Raw genomic sequence first — 26,147 nt, forward strand, 5'->3', positions numbered from 1 at the left:
CGGCTGTGAGGGGGAGGGGCCGCGCAATCACGCCCTACGTGAGAACACCGGTTCGACCACGGGCGGCGCTATAGGACTGTCGAAAATTACATGCAAGTCATTACCTGGTGGATCCTTAATTGGTCGAAAACAATCCAAAACACTGGGGCTCAACTCTTTACACGCATTTAGTATTTTTGCACAGAAAGTTCGGGCTATTCGGCTTTCAGGTGAAATTGCAGAGTGAAACTAAATACAATATGTTTCTTTGAGGACTTGATTTGACCTCTAAACTTTTGAACTTACATGTCTTTTCAATCTACGTTTTGCGTGACCAAATTCACAACAGGCTTTTTATTCAGTACAAAAAACAATAAATGTTGTGATTTAATTAAAAGTGGTATTTAAACCGTTTTCTTTATAAAGCATTATGACACTAGAGCAAGACACCTAACAATTAATCAACAAATCAGATTTGTAATTGCCAGGTATCGTTGACATCACCACGTCATTGTGTTTTCTCTGGGAAATGGCCACAGTTTGCAACAGAAAAAGCAACTGGGAGAGTCACCGAAGGATGGGACATCCTTAAAAAGTTTCATACGTTAAACATCTGCTGTGAATTTTGACATTCAACTCGACATTGAGATGACCAAAGTATGAAGGTACCGAAGCATTGAACTCTTGGACATCTGCATTGAAATGTGCAAAGGTCAAATAAAGTTTACTTGTAAGGATTATTGTGCATGTTTGGTTCATCCTGAATTTACACCTGGAAAGCTTCATATCCTGCATTTTTTGTTTTTTTTTAGGATCATGTATTTAATATTTTTAGACATAGTAACTACCCATGCTTACAAAATCAAAGTTCTTTCACCTTAAGAAACTGATGATGAACCTGACAACTCCATGTAAAAAAAAATATTCCAGCAAAATTAAGCATTTACAGTTGCAGAAAAAAATGGCTACATAGTGTGCCTTCTTGTACCATGTGGCCATACCATACACAAACCTCAAAATGTCATATGTTGATAATTTGTCATTTGTTAGATGACCATCCTAGCCTAACTAAAATAATGACTCTGAAACCCACTGTCTCACCAGTTGATAACTATTTTGGAAGATCTCATACTTGGACATAATGTAATGTTAGGTTCTTAAAGGGGAAGTAAGCCCCAGAATTTTCTTTACAATATGTTCTTATGTGCCCCCACTAGTCTAAACACAGCATTCTGATTATTATCGCAATGTCGAATATGAATTAAATTGGCAAAATCCACCTGTTTTTATCTATTTTGACAGAAAATGACATCACAGTCTCAGGTCACAACCAATCATGGCTGCCCCTGCACCCCTTGAGATGAATAAAACTGGGTGAATTTTTTGCTTAATGTATATTCCACAAATGCAATATTAATCAGAATAAGATTTGTCCAGCTTCAAGAAAATGTGAGTGTTGGCAAACAATCAACATCAAGAATCACATCTAAGTTCATAAAACTCAGGCAGAAAATAATTTGGTCAAACAGTTTTATACACTCTTTTACACACTCTTCGTTCACATATTGAAAAAAAAATAATGAAAAACTGTTTTGGGGATCATCTAAATAACACTAAAACAAAACTGCAATGCTCATAAGTGACAAGAAGCCATCTTTATACAGTGTTCACAACAATTTAGTCTGCTTGCAGGTTTATTTCAATCATACTGAAAAATAAGGAGTAATGAAAATCATAACATTCACACTCAAATTGGCACGCATTGCATCAGTTGTGAGAATAGGCGTCTCATTTTCATAGTTTAATGGCAAAATCGAACACAAGCGCATGTATAAAAACAATTAAGTGACAAACTGATTGCATATGTACAAACATTGAGTGCTTTGTGCAAAATGTGTACAGATAATGATCACGTGTTGATATAGGATAATGTGCACAAAACATACATAATACATCTCATGAGCATTAAACCAACGCATAAAGGAAAAAGCATTGTTGTCAAACAACGTTCATGTTTGCCTCAGTGAACAAAAAATAGAACAACACTGAAATTAAGGCTTAATTATTGATAAGCTGTCCAGATTCATTTGGCAGACTAGGATTGTTTTGTTGCATCGAGTTTATGAAATGCCAGCAAAATGTTGATTTTGCTTATTCCTTATTTTTGTTTACCCAACAAAATGTGATTCATTGTGTGTTAAATTCAACAAGCATTTATTTTTTTATATATACGTATATATTTCTTTATTTATGTACTTATTTATTTTAAATAAAGGCCACTTCACTTTTTCTGCTCTTGCAATACATGCTTTCAATTAATCAATCGTGTCCTCTAAATGAGCAAAACTGAGGGACTTGAAGAAGAATGTTTTGAGTTATGTAATATATTCATTTGAAACATTTGTCAAATGAGTGATACTGAAATGAACAATGTGCTGCAAAAAAAATCAAATTAAACATTGTCTGTCTCTAAGATGTCAAGATACAGTCATGTCTCCATCATACATATTGGGAATTTAGCTTTGTTATTATCCAGTCCCATATTAGCGTGTGACACCTTTACAGTCATAAATAAAGCACAAAAACATGAAGAGAGAGAGGAAAAATAGAAACAGGAGCTGTTTTTGAGGGGTCATTCCGAGTCGGGCTCTGTGAAGACCATGTTTGTCTTCTATCCTGAAAGGTTTGGTGATGTACAGTATACTTTTATTCATGCATCAAATTTAGCAGATCTATGAAAAGATTTGAAAAGAAACTTTTGACATCAGCTTTGGAATTTGCTCATTCAAGAATGAATTTAACTGACCCTGTAACCGGATATTCTCATTCGGCTTGGTCACGTGCATGTTGAGAGGCTAAAAGTTGATGAAAAGTGAAAATAAAAGCAAAGTAGACAAGGTTTTCACCCCATAAAGCACTTGGTGTGAACTTGACTATTGCGTCTCCAAAGTTTTGATACCGCAGAGAAATGAATGTACTTGCATTGTAATGATGTGATGCGTAACCACAGGCTCCACGCTGTTGTCACGGTTATAGTATTTTGTTCAGAAGGCACTAGTAGTACAGTTTGGAGGGCACAAGGGCGAAGGTAGAATATGATAAATCAATTCTGACAGTTGCTTTAATTCTGCACTTTTAAATATATTGACAAGCTGAAATTTAAATGAATATTTTTGGATTACTTAGATCCACAGATTCCACGATTGTATGATGCGAGTTGAACACAATGTCTTTATTTTTATAGATACAATTTTGTGCAGTTAAAAGTCAACACTTTGGGGGGGGGGGGGGTGTATTTGTGTGATTGCCAGACATGGATGTAATTTCGCTCTTATCAATGCGGGTTATTGCCCGATGCGCAGCAATCGGTTCAACGTGTGGCAAATTGATTTCCTCTTGTGCCTCATTGCTGCGATTATATCTGCATTATTGACTTCACGGAAAACTCTCTCACGCATGAAAGAAAACAAGTGCTTCGTTTGACGCAGACGCGATAATAACCGAGGCAGGCAGTTAATGCAGATTTGAAAAATGTGTACAAATCTCACTAAGCAAAAGAAATGTAGATACTGTACATTTGCACAAAAGCATGTTTTCCCCCATCTGATCATACAACCGACATCTACTCTCACGCATTCTGAAAGGCAAACTCCTCACAAATACACTCATACCTGTAGGCACCACAAAACAACAAATTTAGGCTACGATGATCACACCATTAAAGTGGCACATTATTAAGTCTATTGATACAGTAGAGGCCCCCCTCAATTAAGAGGCTGTGTCCCAAAACGACAATCACACAGAAAGATGGAGAAAACACTGAAATATTGAATAAATAGAACAGGTGAACTGACCAATGTGTTATTTTCCTCTTCTAAGGCAATCAATGAATGTTCTGTGCTTTGAACCATCTTTGTCTACACAGTGACTGTCCCTCACATTCATACGACTCCACTCCACTCAAAATCTTTTCAATCCCGCTTGAAGTGACTGTTTACAGTTATCCACTGATGTCATCTGCTGTAATTCTGACTTTTTGCAGATTTAGTCAAATAAGTAGAGGTTGTTGTGTGACCGTTATATTTGAACGTCAATGAGGACAATTTTCAAATCAATACGGGCCTAAAAAAGCACGTGCATAGGAAAGCTCTCGGGTCACAGTATCAAGTCTAGTTAAAGTGCCTTCCTGCCATTTGTGATGCTCCCTTTTTTGCCCTAATTTAAATCTTATTTTATTTTGTGCTTTTGATTTGATTTTGTGAGAGGAAATACATTTTGTTTGAGATATTTCACTTCTAAAAACAAGTGGTAGTGGAAGAAAGAAAAAAAAAAAACATTGTGCAAGACCTGTGCATTTCCATCAAAATCGAATCCACGCAGTCTACTTTGTAGCATATTCTCTTAAAATGTGAGCACAAGTGAATACTGTATATAGCCCTCATGTCAAAGTAGAATACATAGAAAAAGTTAACACTGCTTCATGTGATTCCCTCATTCTTCCCATAATTCCCTGCTCAGCCTGTAATGCTGCATTGGCACCTATTAGGAATCTAAAATGATTTTCCCTTTAGTAAGATTTAGATCAAGTTAGAATGATATGGCACAACTATCGTTATTTTTTTTGCACTGAAAAGAAAAGTGTCATGTAAGAAACCACAGAGTGTTCGTCAGTCTACATGTGGGGAAAACCAAAACACACACAAAGACTTAAAACTTTGTTCGGTATTCATAATTGTTCTGCTCTAGTCCTGAAGGCACTTAATGACAATGTGAATTTAAAAAAAAAAAAAAACTATACCAACAAAATATGGTTTTGCCCCTTTCGCCCGTCATCCTTCTTCTCTACTGTGCTCAACACAGGTTCAGTCTACCCAAACATTAAATTCCATTTAACAACGTGAGTCGCGATTTTTCCTCTTTTACCTCAACCATCTTCCTCTTCTTCGGGACTTGCCAAGAGAAAAGGACATATGCCTGGACAAGCAAACGGCCCTGGAGTAATAGCAGCTCGGGGCAGCAGCGGGGAAAGAAAAAAAAAACAAAACAAATCGGGATGGGAGGATTAAGAGGATCAGAGGCGGGAATAAAACTCCTCATTGAGTCTTGTTAGCTCATCTGCCTCCTCGCCGATATACTCTTCACTTGACTGCGCCTGAGGGGCCATTTGTGCACCTTCTGAGGTCACAAGGTCAGAAGTAGGGCGAAGGAAGTGACGGTCTTTGGTGGACGATTCCCCGGCTTGCTGTGAAGGGTCCCTATATCCTTCCTTTCCCGTTTCTGTGGACGAAGCCGAGACGGTCTTGGGCCTCACTGCGCATTCGAAGTGCGGCGGAGGTGTGGACGGAGAGGAGGGAGGCCGGGTGGGCGCTGCCTGGGCAACATTTGATATTGTGTTTGTCACTGATGCCGCTGGTGAGGGTCCTACCCTGGCACTGAGCTCCTGTTGATCTTGGCACATACACTCGCCATTTTTAGGGAACAGAAAGGTCCTCATTTGGCCTTTTCCTTTCACATTCACAGTACCCCTGTAATCAAACTCCAAGCCCATGGCGCTGAGCGCAGCGTGGCTTTCTTCGCTCACCTGCACCCGACACTCCACACCGGTGGAGTCCATGCGGCTGGCGATGTTGACCGTGTCTCCCCAGATGTCGTACAGCAGCTTAGTGGTGCCGATCACCCCCGCCGTCAGCGGCCCGTGGTTGAATCCTATGCGGAGCTTGAAACCGAAGCCCAGCATGTTTTTGTTGAAGTCGTCCAGTACTCCCATCATCTCCAGGGCAAAGTTGAAGAGCGCTCTCAGGTGAGCGTGCGTAGAGTCCTCTTCATTCTCTGCTAGTTGCTGGACATTCAGTCCAGATGCCGCCATGTAGGTGGCGCCGATTGTCTTGATTTTTTCCACGCTCTTGAATTCGGGTTTTCGAAGGAGCTCATCAAAATCTCCAATTAGCTCATTGAGGACACGGTAGCATTCTTTGCCACCCTCGTAGCTCTCCTCATAGAACTCGCTGAAGTTTACGATACTGGCAAAGATCACGGCCACACTGTCGTGGTTTTTGGAGTAGCTCTGTGTTACCTGGGTACAATTAAACGATTAAGTATTAGAGGTGTGTACTTCATCGTCACAGCAATCAAGCAAATATTTCTGGGTGACAATTTTGGCAAACACCTTGAGCTGGTCAGCTACATGGATGGGGATTATGTTGCCAAGTAACCACTCCGCCTGGTCCCTCATCGTCTGAATCTTGAAGCGGTGCTTGTCGGCCTCCACGTTGCCATGGTAATGCAAACGATAGCTGACCTCAAACTCACGGTTTAGGAACCAGACGAGGAGAAGAAGCAGGAAGAAGGCAAGAACCGCTTCGGGCACCAGAAGATTGTGAGGTCTTAGAGATGCGTCATGGTCTGATTGTGAAGTTGACCCAACATTTGGTAATATGGAACTGTTTGATCTGAGGGACAAAAGACATTGAATCATTACCAAGTGCTTCAAATCATACTGTAGCAAACAATGAATTTTGAGGAAACATTTTTAACAAGCTTGCTTTGTTGTCTGCTGTTGTGAAATAAAAACTCATACGTAGTCTGTGACTAACTAGAAAATAAATCCATACAGTTAACTGGGTGCACTTTGTGACACTGTCCCAAACTTATAAAGACTATAAGGTTCTTTTTAGGTAGCATTTTATCATAGTGTATTTTCCACGTAATTGTGAAAAACCGAACTGCCGTTCATAACTACACATAAACTTCAAAACATAAATATTCTTGGGGGTGCCGTATCATCTTCAAGACCATTTTATTCTATGAATTATTATAGCTGATACTGCACCCTTGTGAAAAGTTAAAATCAGACACAGAAAAACAAAAATTTGTAAAAACAAAAATGGCCAGGAAGATCAGCTATCTCAAGTATACCAATCGAGATGCGACGGGTTGATCAAAAATGCAGGCTGTATGTGTCATTATTAACACAAGTCACATTTAGCAGCCATTACTGCTGGTGTACGGAGAAAGTGACAAGGAGAGAGGGCTTGGGTGGAATAATAAGACTGAAATCTGCAGTTAAGAAAACTATAAAAAGCAAGCCATTGCGCCTGTTGACCCTGGAAATGTCACTCATCCATGAGATACACCTCTGTTGCCATGGAAACACTCACCCATGAACCGGTAAATTGTTATTACTGGAGCTGAAAGAGAGAAAGTGTTGTCAATCAGAACTGCAATCATGTAACACGCACACACACAAACCAGGACACTAATAACGCAACAGAGTATTATCAATTTTACAAATACAGATTTTCACTTGGAGAAAAACTGATATGACTGAGTTGTATGAGTACACAATTTAGCTGTAGTAGCTTGATAGAAACATTTAATTATGATATACTATATTATACACTTATTTTCATAATTACAGCCTATATGCTGATTTCTTGGCATGCACGTCCTCCTTGACGACCACGACGGCACAATGCCCCCCTTCAAACTTCTCAGAATTCGCCTTTTACAGAAGGCGTGGTACAACTATTACAAGCATACTGTGTGCACCTGTACCTGTGCAAGGGGCTATAAAGCAACAGCAACATGGCGATCCCTGTAGCAGTGGCCAAGACCGAACGCATCCAAAAACTGAGTTGACAGAAGTTGCAGTACTGGATGATGGCGATGATAGTGGCACAGCATAAGAACATTGTCAGCTAGAAGAAAGAGGAGGCAAAAAGGAATTCAGCTTCACCGACCAGTAACGTCTTATAGACCATGTACAGTGAATCCTGAGATTTGTTTCTAAATACATGCTACATATTTGAAGATATTTGGGTCAAACCTCAGTTTTCAGTAACTAAGTTACAATCACCTATTTCTACCATATAATCAGGCAAATAGCTAACTCGCTATGTCCACACCTCTGAAAATGCCTCTTCCCATGATCGAATTTATGTGGTTACTTAAATTCCCAAGTGCTATTTATTTTGTGTTACTCAGGCTAATGTAAAATGTTGGAACAGAAAGCCTTGTGATTATAACTACCAACAAGTATGTGCGCAAATGTCCGTCGTGTCGTATGAGCCACGGGCTGAATGACGTGCGCTACTGTGCTTAATAAACATTTGACTTTCCCTTTGGTGTCTGCTATGTGGAACTACACACACCCACGTAACACCAAGTGCGGAGGTGACGCCGTGGACGAGAAAGTCTTTGGAATCTTGTCAGCTCGTGAGGCTAGTTGTTCTGCTCAGGGCATGCAAAGTCTCGCAGCGACTGTGTGGGTTATATTCCAGCCACCTGAGGCCCTAAATCAGGGGTGTCAAACTCATTTTTTTCACGGGCCGCATTGTCGTCATAGCTTCTTTCGGAGGGCCATTATGACTGTCAACCCAAATAAATGTATGAGCACCTCATATCATATACAGTAAAAGCTACAAAACAAACTCGTTTTCAAATCAGACGAGTAAAAACTGGTCAAATATTTAAAAGAAGATATTAAAAGTGAAGACAATTTGCAATTCTAGTAATGACACGAATTTGATGCACAATTTGTCTTCGCGGGCCACATAAAATGATGTGGCGGCCGTATCTGGCCCCTGGGCCTTGAGTTTGACACCTGTGCCCTAAGTGGATACATATTTTCGCAGCTCAAACATGGGGGGATGTAAGCAAAGAGTACAATTCCCAATATTTAGGAGATAGGCGTATTTTTGTGATTAATGGTGTGCAAATAACTGAACTCTTGTTTCTACGATGCGCCATCTTATGCCCCACTTCAAGCAGTGTCGAGTCCTATTCATCGAAAATCTTATTATCAACGCTCCTTCAAACTATCCACTTTGCTCAGCAAGCTCAATCGATAAAAACCACACAATGTGCTAGTCAAGTGCATGACTCAATTTAGCAGAATTCGGAATCACGATTCACATCTGATCATATTTACCTTTTTTTTAGTACAAATCCTACTTCCAATTCAGTTGGGAAGTACAGTAAAACACAATTAAAACTAGGGCTAGGGTTTACCTGAAGAGGTAGCTGAATCCCGTAGGTCATGTGGGACAAGACCGAGACAGCCGGTAGGGAGACCAACACGGCCCCAATCATGTGACGAGCAGCCCAGCCAGATACCACCAGAATTAGGGAGCGGGTGCAGTTCATCACTTCCTCCAGATAGAAGGCCATGCTACAAGAGAGGAGATGTGACCGTCAGTCTCGTTCACAGAAAATGCATAACCCCTCATCAATTGTAGGCTCACCGTATCGACAGCACCAGAGAGGCCAGTTCCAGCAGGCCAGCCAGAGGGGCCACAGCAAGTGATGCCGAAGATGGGGGCCCCACGGTGGATGAGCTCACCAATGGGGGAAGAAAACACGCCAGGGTGAGGGCCAAGAAGATAAAACAGCTCAGAAGAACGTCAAGGAACGAGCTGAACGTGCAGCTTGCAAAGGTCTGTTCTTGGACTTGATTTTTCACCTAAAGGAGAAGAGCGAGAGAAGTGAACGGCCCGAAAGCCTGACTGCGTCATGCATCACAGTTGCTTCCTTGCTTTACATCCATTTCTAAATACTGACATACATGAAACATATGGAACGGTCTTCAAGTAAGGACATTCTTCTTCTACTACTATTACTGTGAGTGACCCTGTAAAATGCTGTAATAGTAGTTATCGTCACAGAGGACAAAGAATATATACCAATAATGTATTGTAAATTTCTGAAAGGTTTCTGAAATTGCAACAGTCGATTCTTAACAGTAGTACTTAAATGGTGTTTTCCACATACGTAAGGATTAGGCCAAACTGTCATTTGGTTAAAAGTACATGGTATGAACTTTATGTTTAGCTCCACGATAAACTTCACCCAGGTGTATCAGCAAAATGATGACTCGTATCTCGAAAAACCCATAAGTCAGGTCACTTGTACATTGTAAGGAGAAAAAATAGGAACATAAAAATGGGTCATTCAACCGCAAGGTTCAAGGCTACTTACAAATCAGCGTGGAAGTAGGACGCCTAAAGAGGTCAAACTTCAAAATGTTCCAAGCCAAAACAAAAACACATGGCAACTATGATATGCTTAAATTAGCTTTTTTTTGTAAAGAGACAATCTGACTGTCAATCAAACAATGCTCAAGAAGGTAAGTGCAGACATCTAGTATAACCAATAATTAGAGATACATATATACTGGTAGTTTATTTTGACTTTCAGTTCACATCACCACTTTTGTCTAATGTCAGACAAAAGAGCCATCTTAATGAATTAATTCATCTTGTAGAACTCGAAAGCACTATTTGGGTGTACTCTTGCGCATGAGATGTGGCCTGAAGATAAACAATATGAAGACGGCTATAAGAAGCTGAGCTGCATGTGGCAGCTCCTTCTGGCAGCATAATCGTCTCAAACAAGAATGTCATGAAACAAGAGCTCAAAACATCCTAGTAATTATAATCGTTTGAAAACAACAATTCATTATTTTCTCCATAGTGTGGTAGTATTTTGATTTTTTTGTGTGAAATTGCCATCTGTATGCACCTTTCAAGTTAGGGCACAATCAAAGTTCTCATTTGAAATTTTCACTAAACATGTCAAATTTCAGACGTTCCTGGTTTCCCTGCTGCAATAAAATACACAGATTGAAAATGACAACGTGGATTATTTAGTACTACTGGCGCAACAGCAGGGGGCCACATGCTTGTGACGTGCATGGCCTCTTTGTGGCCACCCACTGGGCCTTTTCCTTGGAAACAAGTGAAAACAACTGCAAACCTCTATTGCATGGGGCAATACATAAGACGGAGACATTTTCATAGCTTGTCTTGGAAAATGATGTGTGTGATGTAATATGTTGATACCTCGTCCTTGTAGCTGCTGCGATAGGCTGTCTCCAAGGGTCGGTCTAGAAAGTTGAGGCTGATCTTGTTGATGGGTGGTTTGAAAAAATAATCCTTCATCAGACTGGAAACAGAGGAGCAAGACCAACTATATAAGTATACAATATATCCAAGAGAAAATAGCACACCTAACATGAAGAGCGCTTATTTCATCACTTGACACTATCAGAAGAAGAATAATGACAATGGTTTAGAACACAGGTGTCAAACTCAAGGCCCGGGGGCCAGATACGGCCCGCCACATCATTTTATGTGGCCCGCGAAGACAAATTGTGCATCAAATTCGTGTGTCATTACTAGAATTGCAAGTTGTCTTCACTTTTAATATCTTCTTTTAAATATTTGACTAGTTTTTACTCGTCTGATTTGAAGACGAGTTTGTTTTGTAGCTTTTACTGTATGTAATATGAGGTGCTCATACATTTATTTGGGTCGACAGTCATAATGGCCCTCCGAAAGAAGCTATGACGACAATGCGGCCCGTGAAAAAAAAAAAAGAGTTTGACACCCCTAGTTTAGAACATTTGAAGTCATGTCTGACTGGCATCGGCGGGTGAGAAATTCCACTTGCTCACCTGTCTTCTCTGATAACATCCACAAAGTGAGCATCGCTCTTTTCTCGAAAATTCTTGGCACGCAGCTGAATAAGAGCAGAGTGCTCCATGCCTGTTCCCGGTGGTCCGGCGCCAACTGCCATAGCAACACTGGCGCCGGTCATCGTGCTTGTGCTCGTCTTTTTTTCTTTCTCCTGAAGCATGTCGCACAATGAGCTCTGACTTGCCCTCACCGGATCATCCAGTGGGGGGCTCAGGAGGCCGTTGGCCGTTCGGAGGCTGTTAGCAGCGAGGAACTGGAGAAAGAAGACGAAGAGATACAAGGACATGGGCATGAAGGGGTGACGGACACATTCAAAGTTGCTGAGATTGAGTGCTTGCGCGTGTGCTCCACCTTAGCGCCGCTTATCTTGCGCTCATCCTGGCAGCCGTTGAGCACAGCCACTTCATCACCCTGTTCAGACATCACCTCAAGGCGGGAAGCACATGGATGCTGCACAACAAAGGAAGTGAACTTTACACATGAATGCTTTGGCTTCAGGACTTTATTTACATTTGCTCAGTGTGGGTCGCAAGACTTGTCTTGTTGCATTGAGGAGATGTAGCTTCGGGTTATGATTTTAGTCTGTGACAACAAAGTAACGGAACTGTTTTTGGCCTAGCCAGAGCCCCGACTAAACCGATTAACCACTTCTGAGAAATCTGAAAATGGCTGTACAGGGGTGCATTGACGCCCCCCACGAAACTTGATGGAGCGTGAGAAATACTGCAAGGAATGGGCACAATGTCCCCAAAATGGTTGTAGTACCAAGCTTGCCTCGGCCTCCTACTAGAGAAGTTAATCTGCATGCGTGCAGCCAAAGCTTCTCTGGGTATCTTCACCAATCATTTTTAAAATCCGCCATTCTCAGTTTTGCCATTCAATGTGTGTCAGGGGCAAAAAGCTAAGTTTGACTCGCAAACTGTGAGGCAAAACCGACATTTCTGAACCTTGGAGATGTAAAAAATTAGTTAACATATTCCTCCTAAAGACTATATCACTTTGTGGACTTTTCTATAGTATTAGTATTTCACGAGTGGTTCATAACCCACTATTAGAGAATCAGCATTCCCAGCATGCTTTACAGCAGTTCCAATTAACACTTGTTACTGTGTTTAATGTGTTATATTGAACAGACAGACTATATGTATTCTTTTTTTTGTTTTTATTATGACCTACCCCGGTCATGTCTGGTGGTTGGTTGGGCAACAAGGGTTCAGCAGCTTGGATACCCCCGTGGATGATTTCAGGAGCGTGGTACTGTGTACAGACGGGCAGGCTCATCCCAACAAAATCACTTCCCGGATGAGAACAGCCGCACTGCGCATCATGTCCAAACTTCCTTCCTGAGATCAGGTAGGTTTTCAAACCTGAGGAGAAGCAGAAAGGAAAACAAATCTTTACAAACCAAACAAGCAACAAATTGGAATCATTTGATGTTACATTTCTGCTGCTATGCTCAAAACACTCAAAACGGCCATGGCAAGCAGGTGGGAATGCATTACTGTTTGTTTACACATCATCCCAGAGCTCATTGTTCAAACCACTGAAGGGCCAACAAGGAGATACGCAAACAGTGAATAAGAGCATTGCCCCATAGCCAACTGCTATCAGCCTTTCCAAATACGCTCGACTAACCCAACTCGATGGCCTTTGTGCTCAAAGACCGAAAGGTGCTACATGTTGGCCGGCGTGAGGTCATGTGATTTTCAGCTGAGATGGACTTATTTCCTGACTTTATAAAGGTATCCCGAGATGCAATGATTTTGCAAGATAGAACAGCAATATCTTAGTTTTATATGAAACAATCTTGCAATAACGATGTATAGTGGGAGTACATACGAGTATTCACTGCAAAATATGAAGAGTGCACTCCATTCAATTGTTGACCCTAACAAAACAATGAAATGATTTCCCAATTGGAAATCTAATAATTTCGGTCGAATGAAACATGAGCTGAAGAGTTGGCCCGCTTTAGATGGGACAAACATTGTGTGGATCCACATGTGGTAGCATGTGCGTCAGTCTGATGCTGAGTGGGTGTGCTCATGAAATGGTTTGTGTACTAGAGTATATTTGCTACATTTTTACTAAAACAAACAAAGTCAAACAAAATGTGTTTGCATGTGTGTGTTTGGTTAGCCACTATTTCATTTTCTAGACAACATTATTACCATTTAGAAAATCATTACTCATTTGTCTTGCTGCTTTCCAAATCAAGTTTACAAACTTGACACAAATATTACAATTTGTCATTTGTTACTGTCTTGTTAAGATTGTGTTGATTAGTGCTATTTTGCAAACACACACACACACACACACACACACTCATACACACACAAACACAAAACCATAAATTGTAGATTGTGGAACTAATGACCATGACTGACTTTTATCAGAGTTCTCTGTCCTGCTTGTTTGTTCTTCTAAATAAAATTAGTCAAGATGCGCAACTAAAAATCAATTTATCTTAGTCTGCAAGTAGAGTCAACTTGGCAGTAATTCTCATCTTTTCTGCCAGCAGCGAGCTTAACTTGGGCTTTGAGGCCTTTTCTCACACATGAAACGTGTCCTTTGAGAAGACAGACGTGTCCATAAAGTCATGAAATGCTCGTGATTGCTATCGACTGTTCAGAGGTGCGTGGTAACATGCTACATTAACTCTGGCCAGAGTAGTTTGGATGCAACACACATCTTACTATTACTTCAGTAAATATATTATAAAAAGAAACAAATACTTTTACATTCCATTGAGCAATATACCATTTATTTTTAACACACATTTTACTATTACTTGAGTAAATAGACTACTTTTACATTGTTTAATTATATTTTTATCCATTGAGTTTATTGCTTGCTGATCGAGGTTTTCCGAGCGTGCGTGCGCCTGTGAGAGTTCCTGCGCTGTTGTAATCACATTTCAATCACGTTACACATTTCATCAATCCAGTGGTTCTTAACCTGGGTTCGATTGAACCCTAGGGGTTCGGTGAGTCGGTCTCAGGGGTCCGAACACATCTGATTTATCGTGTAAATTCATGATGACATATATCTGAACTGGTCTCGCAAAGGCAACAGCAGAAATCACACTGATTTGCAGGTATATGATTTGTTTTGAGTTCATGCATCGTGTTGGTTTTGTACTTGGAACAATGTTCATGCACGGCTCATTTTGTGCACCAGTTAAAAAACATTCCTGTCTTGAGTTTGAAAAGTAGAATTTTATTTTTCACTAAAGAAGGGTTCGGTGAATGCGCATATGAAACTGGTGGAGCTCGGTCCCTCCAAAAATGTTAAGAACCGCTGCATCGATCGATCAAGAGTCTGCAGGAACAATTCAACGTCTTGTTAAAAAAAACTCCTCAAGTGGAAATGTGAATAGTAAAAACCATCCTAAGACTTTATATAGATGGCCTTATGCTGACAAGAGTAAATGTTGGCGTGATGGCGACCGACAGAGGAAGAAACACTCTGAAGGTCACTCAGTATAGCATACTTTACATAACCCAAATTCCGTACGCTTCTATTTCAGCTTTCTAACTAAATCAATGGCCTCTTTGAATGCTTCAGGAGGAAACCCAAAATGCAGTACAGTACTAATTAAAATCCGATCCATTCCCACCCATTCTGTCTGTATTTCATCTGTCCATTGTCTGAACCACTTATCCTCACTGGGGGGGGTCACATACCCGATGCTGCAAAAATCCCAATTGTGTTGTGTATTGGTATGATAACATGACTCTTGGCGAAAGACACACCTACAGGAAATATGCATCATCTGCTGCTTGTCTCACTGAATAAATGGCATGTCCTAACCCACACGTGCATGTACATGCGCACAGACAGACAGACACAATTAGTATTTCTTTTGACTTATGTAAAGTACATAAAGCAGTGTTGCACCTTTACATTTGCCCCACGTATCTTATTAAAGAACAAGTCAACAATGATCTCTCATACACAAACACACACACACACGTAAAGTGCAAACTGATCTTCATCAAATGCTATCACTTGAATGAATGAAAAAAATGAATGAATGGAGAAAAGAATGAATGGAGAGGAAGCATAACTGTGCCGTGAAATTCCACATGCACACCAGAAGATCATAAACACCATGGACACGCACCTCAGAAAAACACTATTCTATCGCACACTCTCTAACTTCTGACTACCATGCACTTGCTGTGAAACAAATTGGAAATGAATTTTTTTTTTTGTTATTGAGTCTTTCTAACTATCTATCTAGTATCTATCTTTCTTAACTGGGGTCTAACAGCATGAATAGTGACATATGAATATTTTCTCCTTTGAGACATTCAAGTATTATGTACAAAAAAATAACTTTTGAACATGACAAATCTACATTCATTTGTTATCATCATGTTGTCATCACTGTTGTATATTTCTGTGATTTTCTTATTACCGTAATTTTCGGACTATAAGTCGCACCGGAGTATAAGTCGCACCAGCCATAAAATGCCCAAAAAAGTGAAAAAACCCATATATATGTATATAAATCGCTCCTGAGTATAAGTCGCCCCCCCACCCAAACTATGAAAAAAAACCGCGACTTATAGTCCGAAAATTACGGTAATCGTCTCAATATTGTGGTAATTATGATAATATCTTTCTGGTCACTAAAATACTGTTGGTTTTTATTGCTGGCTTGATAGGTGGTACTATACAGGATGTTACTCATGACTGTTTCTGCTGACCATACAGATGTGAGAGTTGAAACACAGATCCTATTACTGGGAACTTGGTCAGTACTTTTACATTCACTAAGGGAAATATAAAATGGTACGCCCTATACTATACTCAATAAAAGACGACAGTTGTGGTGTTGATGTCGAAGGAAAATATGCTCAATCAGCTTCAAGAAGTCCCAAATGAAGAAAAAAACACATACATGAAGGGTAAAACACGATATAATATCCATTTTTACTGCTGACATGACTGAGCAGACAGACTTGCGTGGGTATCCATGTATATCAAACTTTTTTAAACATCACACCAGATTTCTTTTCCTATTCAAATTTGAGCTCTTCCTGAAATTGTCTGTATTTTGCTACAAATGCAGCATCCTTGTATGATTTAACAAGTAGCAGCTAAAAAGGAACACCATTGCTGGAGCATCTCAGGCATACATTACTTGGTCCAAGCTATGCAAATTACTTTGGTCAATTGATTAATTTGTGCACATGCTCTACACCAGTGGTGTCGAACTCTGGCCCGCGGGCCAAATTTGGCCCACTGTGTAATTGTATTTGGCTTGCAAAGACAAATTGTGCATCAACTTTGTGTCAATACTACAAATTGTCTTTACTTTCTAAAAATAGAGATGTTGCTAGTTTTTTTTTTCCATTCATCTTTTTTAAAATGTGAACAGTTTTTATTAGTCTCTGATTTCAAAACTGGTTAGTCATCAGTTTGTTTTGTAGCTTTTACTGTATATAATATGAGGTAATCATACATTGATTTGGGTTGACAGTCATAATGGTCCTCCGAAGGAAACTATGACAACTATGCGGCCCGCGACAAAAATGAGTTTGACATCCCTGCTCTACACATTTACGTTGTCGGTGTCCCAGCACATTTACTGTCAAAATGGCACTTTTGTATGGCTAATTTTGGTCACCATGCTTCTCATTTGTGGCCGTTTGAGTGGGTGTATAAAAGTAGAAAAGGGCCGTAAAAAAATGGTGAGCATATATATGAACTTAAATGTCTTTCTGTGAACTACTACAACAACATCATGTACCTAGCATCTATTAGTCCATTTACATACACACAGCAAAAACATTTGTCTACCAACATACAACATAATGCAACCATAATGTTATTGCCAGAGTTCCAGCAACACAGCACACTACAAAGCAACTGTTGTTGCAAGTTAAACTGCAAACAATTTACGGCTAAAGCCTCTTACTGTATTCACCAAACTTTTTTGTCATTCCTCACTTTCATCTGCTGTCTGCAACTAAGTAAACGGCGCCCAGGCTAAAAATAGATTTTGAATTGCTTTCTTTCCTCACAGATCCGGCCTTAGTCGTCCAACTTTACTTATGCACTGTATATCACTCGAAGCTTCATCTCCTCTCTGTTGTCTTGCCAAACCTACATCCATCAGCACCTCAAACTGCCTATCTTTATATTTGTGTCTGAACTACACGATCATTTTTCATGTCTTCCTTTAAACTTAACCCTTCTCCCTTAGGTCTTGTTTTTTCTACTCCCCTCCCTTTCCTAGCCTCTAGTTTTCTGCCCAGTCGGTGGCAGGTCTTGAGAACAGCCGCTTGTGCAATACCAGATCCATATTTGGACACGCTGATGGAACCGTGGGATGAGACTCTCACATGATACTCCTTCAAATACCCTTCCCTTTCCTCTTTTTGATTTTTTTATTAGTACACACAGTTCAGTGAAATCTCCCTTTCTTTACGCCCTCCTGTTCACCATATGTGACTGTGCAAATTTACAAAGAGTCGGTTGGGAGTAAATAAAGACATATTAGCTGCGGGTGTGCATCTCTTCACAAAAGACGATTCAATACGATTCTCGATACATGGGGTTTGATATAATTCAATTTGAATTGGTTTCATTTTCTATGGCTGCAGCTTCTGTCAAGTTTATTAATATGCGACACGTAAAAGCTCCCCAAAGCCCAAATGATCTCATTTAATTCATAGAAACAATCATCAGCAATGTCAAGTTTGCTTAAGTGATGAAGTAAGCATTGCATTTGTTGTTCCTATAATCATTGCAGTTGCAAGATCTACGTTGGCTCAATTTGTCTCGCTCGGGTATCCGTAGCAGAAAGTAGGCAGCAAAACATGTCAGCCTCCTGTAAAATGAGCTGAGACCCTCGTTACGTAATGATTAAGCTTAGTGTTAATGCTCACTTGTTGATGTTCATATCCTTGGCCGTAGAGAGATCTAGAGCATCAAAATATCCAAAGAATTGCAACAATCGGCTGGAGTGTGGCTTCTCGAGAGATGTGGCGACACACACCATCGACGTCACACTCACAAACACGCACATACACACAGCTGCTCAATGCACGTAAGTAATGCACTTCACACTAAGTGCCTCTGGTGTTCTGTGGTAGACAGTGCTCGAGTGAGAAATGACCAAGCTTGCCTCTATGTAAAGGAACCCATGCATGTCTCCTGAGGTACTTCTGCACTTTGCAAGAAAGGTCTGTTAATCCAGCAAACACGCATGAGAAATTTCTGAAATTATGGCAACTCCATGTGAACTTTTAATGCACTGTCTCGGATGAAACATAAAGCGTCCTCTTAAGGCACAAAGACAAAAAAAAAAAAAAGAAAAAATTATAATAACTCCCCGAGCTACCCTAAGATAGACTGTGGGAACTCCATGGAAAAAGGTCATGACCAGAAGATATGCGGCTTGTTCTCCATTCTTCCTCCCTCTTCTTCTTTCTAATGTCTTTCCACACAACACTGCTGTTTACTTGCACACCTCTTTGTCTAATACTCTCCATAGTCCCTTCCCTGAGATTTTCTGGTCTACCAGTTTTAAAGACCACGAAAGCAGGTGATTTAGGGGTCGCCATGGCAATAAGAGACAAGAGTTGCCTTTTAATATGAACATCAAATGCTATTTGAAGCTGTTAGTTCGAAGCTAAATCACCTTTATATTGCTTTAAATGCTTTGTGAAGCACAATTTACTTTGGTGTATGTTTCAAGGCAGACGACAGTGATTGAAATTGATAGAAGCACGTTCAATCAAAATCTCTGTCAAAGGTAACCATGACAGTACGGCAACCTGAGATCCATTTAGACAAACCCTACAGACTTTGGCTCCTCATAAAATTTGCTCACGCCATTAAAAGGCCTGTCATTATAGAGTACAGACACTCATCATTTAAAAAAATGCATACGTTATTATCAAATGCACTATGCAAGTCCTGTGAAAATATTTAAATATTCCAACTTACAAAGTGGACCATAAATGTAAAATGACCTCACATAGAGTGTTCACAACTGTGACAACATCCATGAGATGCAACACCTCGTCTCGAATCAATCAATCAATCAATCAATCAATCAATCAATCAATCAATCAATCAATCAATCAATCATCCATCCATCCATCCATCCATCCATCCATCCATCCATCCATCCATCATATGTTGTGCCTGATGCTTGTTCTCACCACCTCAGTCGGGAACAACTTAACTAAACCGGTACAACCCTTTGAGTTATTTATTGATCTTACTCTATCTTGTTTTAAAATTGTGTTTAAAGACCTTGAAAAATCTTCCCTAGGGTGTTTTTCTATATCGCAGGTTTCAATTATTGCAAGGGTGTTCTGAAATGTAACCCACACAAAGGAGGAGAATTTACCAAACTATATCTCTCTTACAAGGACATCTAATGGCCATTCTGATGAGCTCCATGCAGTAAAATCTGTTGTTTTTTTTGGTATGAAAACACAATATAATCCAATAATTTTGTACCTCCAGTCTGTTATGTGATCAGCAAGTTCCATCACTGCATGAATGGGGAAAAAAAGTGTTTTCACTACACTGTGTAACTAATAACATCAACAATAGCTCCATTCTATTTAAGAGTAAGCCAAAATTCTGACTGCCAAGACTATGAAATCTGAAGCGGCTTAATGATTTTTTTTTCGAGTGCAAAATGGTATTTACAACCACATTGTTCAAACTGAATGCTTAATAAAATGCTCTAAGTATTGATGAAAACACAGCACAAACTAGTTCTTGAAGGTTGAAAGTATTGTGTCGTAAATGTGCTGTAATTTCAAGACAGCACACATTGGCATGGAAAAAAATATTAGACCACCTCATTTTCTTCAATTTCTTGTTCATTTTGACGGTGGTACCACTCAAGGTGTATCATGTGACTAATGGGCAGAAAAGAAAACAAAGACCCTAATATCACAAGTTCACAATTTAGCCAACATGGAAATAAAAAGATTTAGAAGGCAAACATTTTTAGAAGTGAAACGATCAGAGATAATCGAAGGGAAATAAAAAAAAGCCGAGAGGGACTGGCCTGGTTACAATTAAGCCTCGATCCATCCATCCATCTTGTCGCTTGCATATTTAAGTGGCACGTTTGAGTCAACGTAAACTAACTAGCTGGAGGGCATGGACTTCCCACTACAACGCCCTGTAAAGAAGAATGGGCCTGTGTAGCCAAAGAGACACTAAAGCACATGCGGGCCATGCACCTGTTTACACAAACAAATAAATTCAAAAAAAAGCATTCCATGTGTACACTATTGTTGAAGATCCAGACCTCAAATGTGGAAACTCTACAATACACTGCATTTGTTAAAAAGCCAGCATTGTGTAACTGAGATAGGAGGATTCAACCAATTGAGCCTAAAAAGCTCAACAGATTAAACAAATCTGCTTATAAAATAGCTATCAAGAAACCAATTGATTTAAGTGCACATTCAGAAAATGATTTTATTTCAATTTCGGTTTTTCACTTTTGCACGGGATCCTTCCAGTTCCTCCCGTATACATTTACTCCAGTCGTTTGTTAGCCTCAGCATAATTCCTTCACATCACCTCCGATAAATAAATACATACTCGACTACATAAATGGGGACACCATGTATGAGATAGTTTGACGCCTCACAAAGGGAAAGAGGCCGGGACACTTTTCCTACACAAACAGTCTCGAAGGGAAATTAGATTGCATTCATAACTTCGCCCGCAACAAAAGCTGCGTATCACTATCAGTCTGTTGTTGTTATTCACTCGGAAAATACAGAATGATGACATGCTTGTTTAGAGTCAAGTGCGAATACTGTCTGACACAAGGTCTTTGCTCACTCAAGACCATCACACAGCTCACAGCTCTGGACTTCTCCTAACATGATGGATACTTTTCTCAACAGAATTCAAAACATTCAAAGCTCAAAATGGTTGCTAAGAGTGCTAAACCCTACCGTATGTACCAAGGTAACTTTCTTTCCATACATGATAACTAATCTGGTTGTATTATTCATCTATTTTCTTAATCTAGGTCCTGTCCCAGCTGTGCCACAACCATTTCTTGACTATTTTAGCCACAAAACACATTCCACTCACATAATGTGCAAGTTACGGGTGCGCTAATCTCCTAATCTTATCACCATGTTCTCTTGCTCATCTAGTGGACCGTTTCAACAAGACAAACTAGTCAGATAACATACTTCAATGCTCTCAGGCATGCAGTGACCCAACTCAAGCCTTGGTGACCGAGGACTAAAGTTCACAGAGATATTTAGATGTTCAACGCTCTTCCTTTGAAAGTGCACTCTAAGAAAATAAGAGGTAAACAACATTGACTCACCCTTCAGCTTCTCCACCACACTTTCTCCAGCTCGCTCCACCACTTGACCATCCTCCCGCTGGTAACGGTCATCCAGGAACTGAGCGGTGGCTTCAGACAGATGGACCTTGCCTGCCACGCCAAGCTGCTCCATCAGGTTGGCCAGATTGACATCGTTTGACCATACGTCAAACTTGAAGCGCTTCATTCCGAGAATCCCGCACAGAACGGTGCCGGTGTGGACACCGACACGCATGCTGACGCTTTCACACGTCTCCTGGCAAAATTGCTCGATGGCCTGGATCATACCGAGGCCCATCTCCACACAGCAGTAGGCGTGGTCAGGTCTAGGCTCAGGGCAACCTGCGACGCAGTAATAACAATCACCCAGTGTGCTGATCTTCTCACAACAGGTTAGTTCACAGAGACGGTCGAATCGTCCAAAGAGATCATTGAGAAGACCGACCAAGGCTGGTGCAGACTTATTGGCGGACATTTTAGTGAAGCCCACGATATCTGCAAAAAGGATGCTAACGGGTTCCATTCGTTTCATGTTGAAAGGTCGAAATATGATCTGTCCCCGCGGGATGGAGGTCTTCTTGCGTTTGTGGTTGTTGTGCGGGTAGTTCTTGGGACTGGTGGAATTTGGCGATGGCGAAGCTCCACCGACACCTCCGCCGGTGCCGATTGAGACAGCTGAGGCAGAGCAGGTACCGGAGGAATAACGCTTGCTACAGTTCTCGCTCCCGCCGCCCTCGTCGTCACCCTGCTTCATGAGCTCGTCGGCGACACGTCGGGGCATGACCGAGTGGATCATACGCTCCTTCAAGGCCTTCTCAACCCCGAGGTCCTTGCCATGCATGATGGCTTGTCCCACTTTGAGAAAGGTGCTGCGAGAGCGCACCTCTGACATAATGAACAAGTGGATACCGATGACGTGGACGCACAGGTGAAGCAGCGCTTTGGCTGGACCTAGCCATCGAAGAGTGTCCGTTTCCCAATTGGAGCTGGAACTCCCTGAATGCGAATCGTAGCTTCTGTGAAGCAACGGCAGCCACCCTAATGCCTCGAATAAAATAGAGTATAGGAACCCCAGCATCACTGAAGCATACAGACGCACATGGAGAACACTGTACAGCAACAGCAGGACCTCTATGCACAACGAGAAGGTAGCCACTGGCGAGATACAAATTGATCGTTGAAAGTCCGAAAAACGGTGTGAAGCATTTGCATGGTGAGCCCACTCCAGCTCAGTGTAGCCCGCAGTCTGGATCTGCGGGGCCAAAGTGATGGCGAAGGTGACCGCAATCAGGAGCAGTGACGTTTGGTTGTACAGTTGCGTGTAGTAATGAGTTAAGGTGAACAAGAAGAGGAGCACTAAGAGGACCAAAAAGGAGGCGGTGGGAGCCAGGAAGGTCATGGGATGGCAGCGGTCACGATTGACACCAAAGTAAATGGCCCAGAGCACAGCCGCCACGGCCAGGTAGAACAGGACATAACGAAAACGCCGCTGAGTCTGGGGAAAGCACCTCTCTTGGCACGCCTCCTCCAGGATGGGCGAGTCAAACTTGGGGTCCCAGCACTGGGCAGCGGAGCGCTCAAACAGCGGCGGTGCCTTCCTGCGCACCCTTGTTGCCGAGGTCACAGCCTGTCTGGAGTCTGCGGAGCTGCAGCTGGAGGAAATACTGTATTTGTGGAGGTTAGGGTTCATTTTACTTCTATCCTCGCGGCCTCGGACTCCTCCGACGACACTGGTGGGAGGCCTAACCGCCTCACGATGTTGCACGTGTGGCGTCAGCGTACTGTTGGTAATCCGTACGGTCACGTCACCATCCCTGTTGGAATTGCAGCTGACTTCTGTGGCGTGCATGAGAAGCTGCCGGTGTTGTTGCAGCGTGGCCATATTGAGGCGAGAAAGGAGGGCCGAGGGAGTGGAGTTAAATATTAATAGCTTCGAATGGCGCTCAGGCAATTAGATGTGTTGCGTGGGCGCTGTGTGTTCACATGTGGCACTGCGGGGAGGGAAGAACGGGGAGGGCGCAAAAGGTGTTTTTGCTGGAATAATCACGCTGAGGCGCACACGTCTTTGCTCCACGCACAGGAGCCGAAACACTCACTCGCACCGTTCCACCTTATTGAGCTGCTCATGACGAGACCCTGGATTTACGTCACTACTCGCATTACAAGCGTCACTCTGCAAAAGAGCGTCGGAGTTTCTCCACAGCAAAACAACAGTCACAAACGAGTCCGTCTCCAACACTGATCATCCATGGTTGCGTCGCAAAAGCACATCCAGATGTGGGCTGTCAACAGTTGGTGATGTGTACAAAAGTTAAAACGGTCCCTAGCAGCTCTGCAACAAATGGCACCTTCACTCAGTCCAGTGGCCTTTTAAAACTCCACCGCTGCAGCAGCCTTAAACTTACAAAAATGCTGGCGAGATTTAAAAATGTTTTTCAAAAATATTTTTGGATGGGGATGGTTTCTGAATCAGGCAACTTTACCTTGTGCATTCCTTCTCAAGCAGCCTGCTGAACAATTGGATTTCCGTGCATTCATTCCTTCCATCGTTAGTCTTATAAATCTTCCCGAGAGTGGGATTTCGGAGCCCAATCCATGACCAGAATCCAGCTCGTATACAAGGCCTGGCAAACAGGCAGGCCTATTCCCATAGATCCAGCCCCGTCCTTTCCTGAACTGCCGCTCCGGATCTTCTCCGTGTGTGCCCCCCCACCCCCCCTCTCTACCTTCCAAAGAGGGTTGGGAGAGGTATGTGCTATTCCGAGAGCGTAATCCGAAAAGAGAAGCAGAGAAAATACCAACCACTGGCCCAAATTAGCGTCGCTTTGCCTCAACTGGGAGTGACTGCAACTTGTTGCGCGCAGTTGGCAAAACATACAAGATACGAGGAACAGCCTGGGTCGAGGCTGCTCTATAAATAGTGATGATCAAAGCTCAGCAATAGTAACAACACAACGCGGGATTTAACATTCGAATACTTTTTCTCCATATATCCAGCGGCGTTGGATTCCAGAGAGGTGTGGTTGTGGTAAAAATGTACTACTTTCAATTCAAGTCGTGCAAAACGTCAGCCTCAGAGCACGTCTCCAAAAAAAAAGTTGTTGTTTTTTCCCCACGCCGTATTTCCTGCGTTTAGAGAGGAGACCCAGTGAGGGCTGCAGTTATTTGGAGCTCGATTTCCTCCCTTCACATCCCCCCTGGGCGAAGAAGTGAGAAATCCCCAGAGCAAACAAGAGGAAACCCTCGCGCGTATCCTTGCAAAGACGATCCAAAGGCAGCCAAAAACAGACAGTAGACTTCTTATCGGAACCAACTCCTCAGGGTCTAGATGGCACTAGTTTGTCTGGATGTGTGTGTGCGTCCGACACACATTGGAGTGCACGCTCAGGCTTGTGTGCGTCCTCTTCAGTCCACCGCTTGTCACCTCCCTTTTGCAAGCCTCTCGCTTTGGCTAAAACGCGGGTTTTATCTATCCGGGCAAGACACTCCCGTGGATGCTTTGCGTGTTAACCGGGCGAACGGAACATCCACACGCCTGGAGGTGCCACCATCTTCGCTGTGACGGGCTCGGAAATCCTCCCCCAGCTGTTGTGGCGGTGTGGGATGGTGGGACCAGCTTGTAAAGCTCGACGCCATGGCAGAACAATACTACTTCCGTTCAAAACAGCGCATGAAAGTCCCAAATACTCCACCGCTCTTAGACTGTGTATGAGTACATGAATTTATTCACTCGCTGGTACAGAGAACCAATCCTTGATTATTCCATGACACCCTGCAGTTGTGACGATAATGTGTTTTATTTTAATGAAATGTTTTCATCTTTTCTTGAATATAATAATATATTTTCTTAAATATATATCTGCAACCGTTACAACTGTTTGCAAATATCTGAATAATGTCTTTGGGACCGTTTCCATCTTCTCCAACCAACATTCATAAACACCCGCAAATCGCCACTTAGTGTTATGTCTGTCTGTCTGTCCGTTTGTCTATCTGTATCTTTCTGTCCATCCATCTACCCATTTGTCTAGTACTTCCTTCGAGATTAAAATAGAGAGGGAGAAAGAGAAGGAAAAAGACAAGACTTCGCTCCAATACTGAAAATATGCTTTTATTTCCTAAATCCAATTCTGAGTTTCCGTTTGGTCCCTATGTCGTATAGGTGTCTTGACACAGCTGGAGATGGGTGGGTTTCCACAATGAGTGTCCGTTCAGGTCACATGTCACTGACTGACTGCCTTAACGTGCTTAAAGGAGGAGCAACCACACTCAACTTGTTCTTTCCCTGACTATATATATGTTATTTTTTCTTTGCATGGACTTCATAACAGTCCAATCCTTAAATCTCTATG

At 41.8% G+C, this 26,147-nt stretch overlaps 1 protein-coding gene across 1 annotated transcript; it reads right to left on the reverse strand.

Moving 5' to 3' along the window:
* Nucleotides 1-1,492: 1,492 nt before the first annotated feature.
* Nucleotides 1,493-25,403, reverse strand: adcy9 (adenylate cyclase 9). Its single transcript, XM_037257873.1, has 11 exons — nt 21,796-25,403; nt 12,630-12,820; nt 11,805-11,903; nt 11,432-11,706; nt 10,818-10,920; nt 9,222-9,439; nt 8,989-9,148; nt 7,534-7,676; nt 7,137-7,166; nt 6,146-6,428; nt 1,493-6,052 (listed from the first exon to the last, which is right to left on the reverse strand). Exons 1-11 carry the CDS (start codon nt 23,675-23,677, stop codon nt 5,051-5,053), a joined length of 4,386 nt encoding a protein of 1,461 aa, XP_037113768.1. The 5' UTR covers nt 23,678-25,403; the 3' UTR covers nt 1,493-5,050.
* Nucleotides 25,404-26,147: the final 744 nt, after the last annotated feature.

The sequence above is a fragment of the Syngnathus acus genome, chromosome 1, assembly GCF_901709675.1.
Source record: "Syngnathus acus chromosome 1, fSynAcu1.2, whole genome shotgun sequence".
Taxonomy (NCBI): Eukaryota; Metazoa; Chordata; class Actinopteri; order Syngnathiformes; family Syngnathidae; genus Syngnathus; species Syngnathus acus.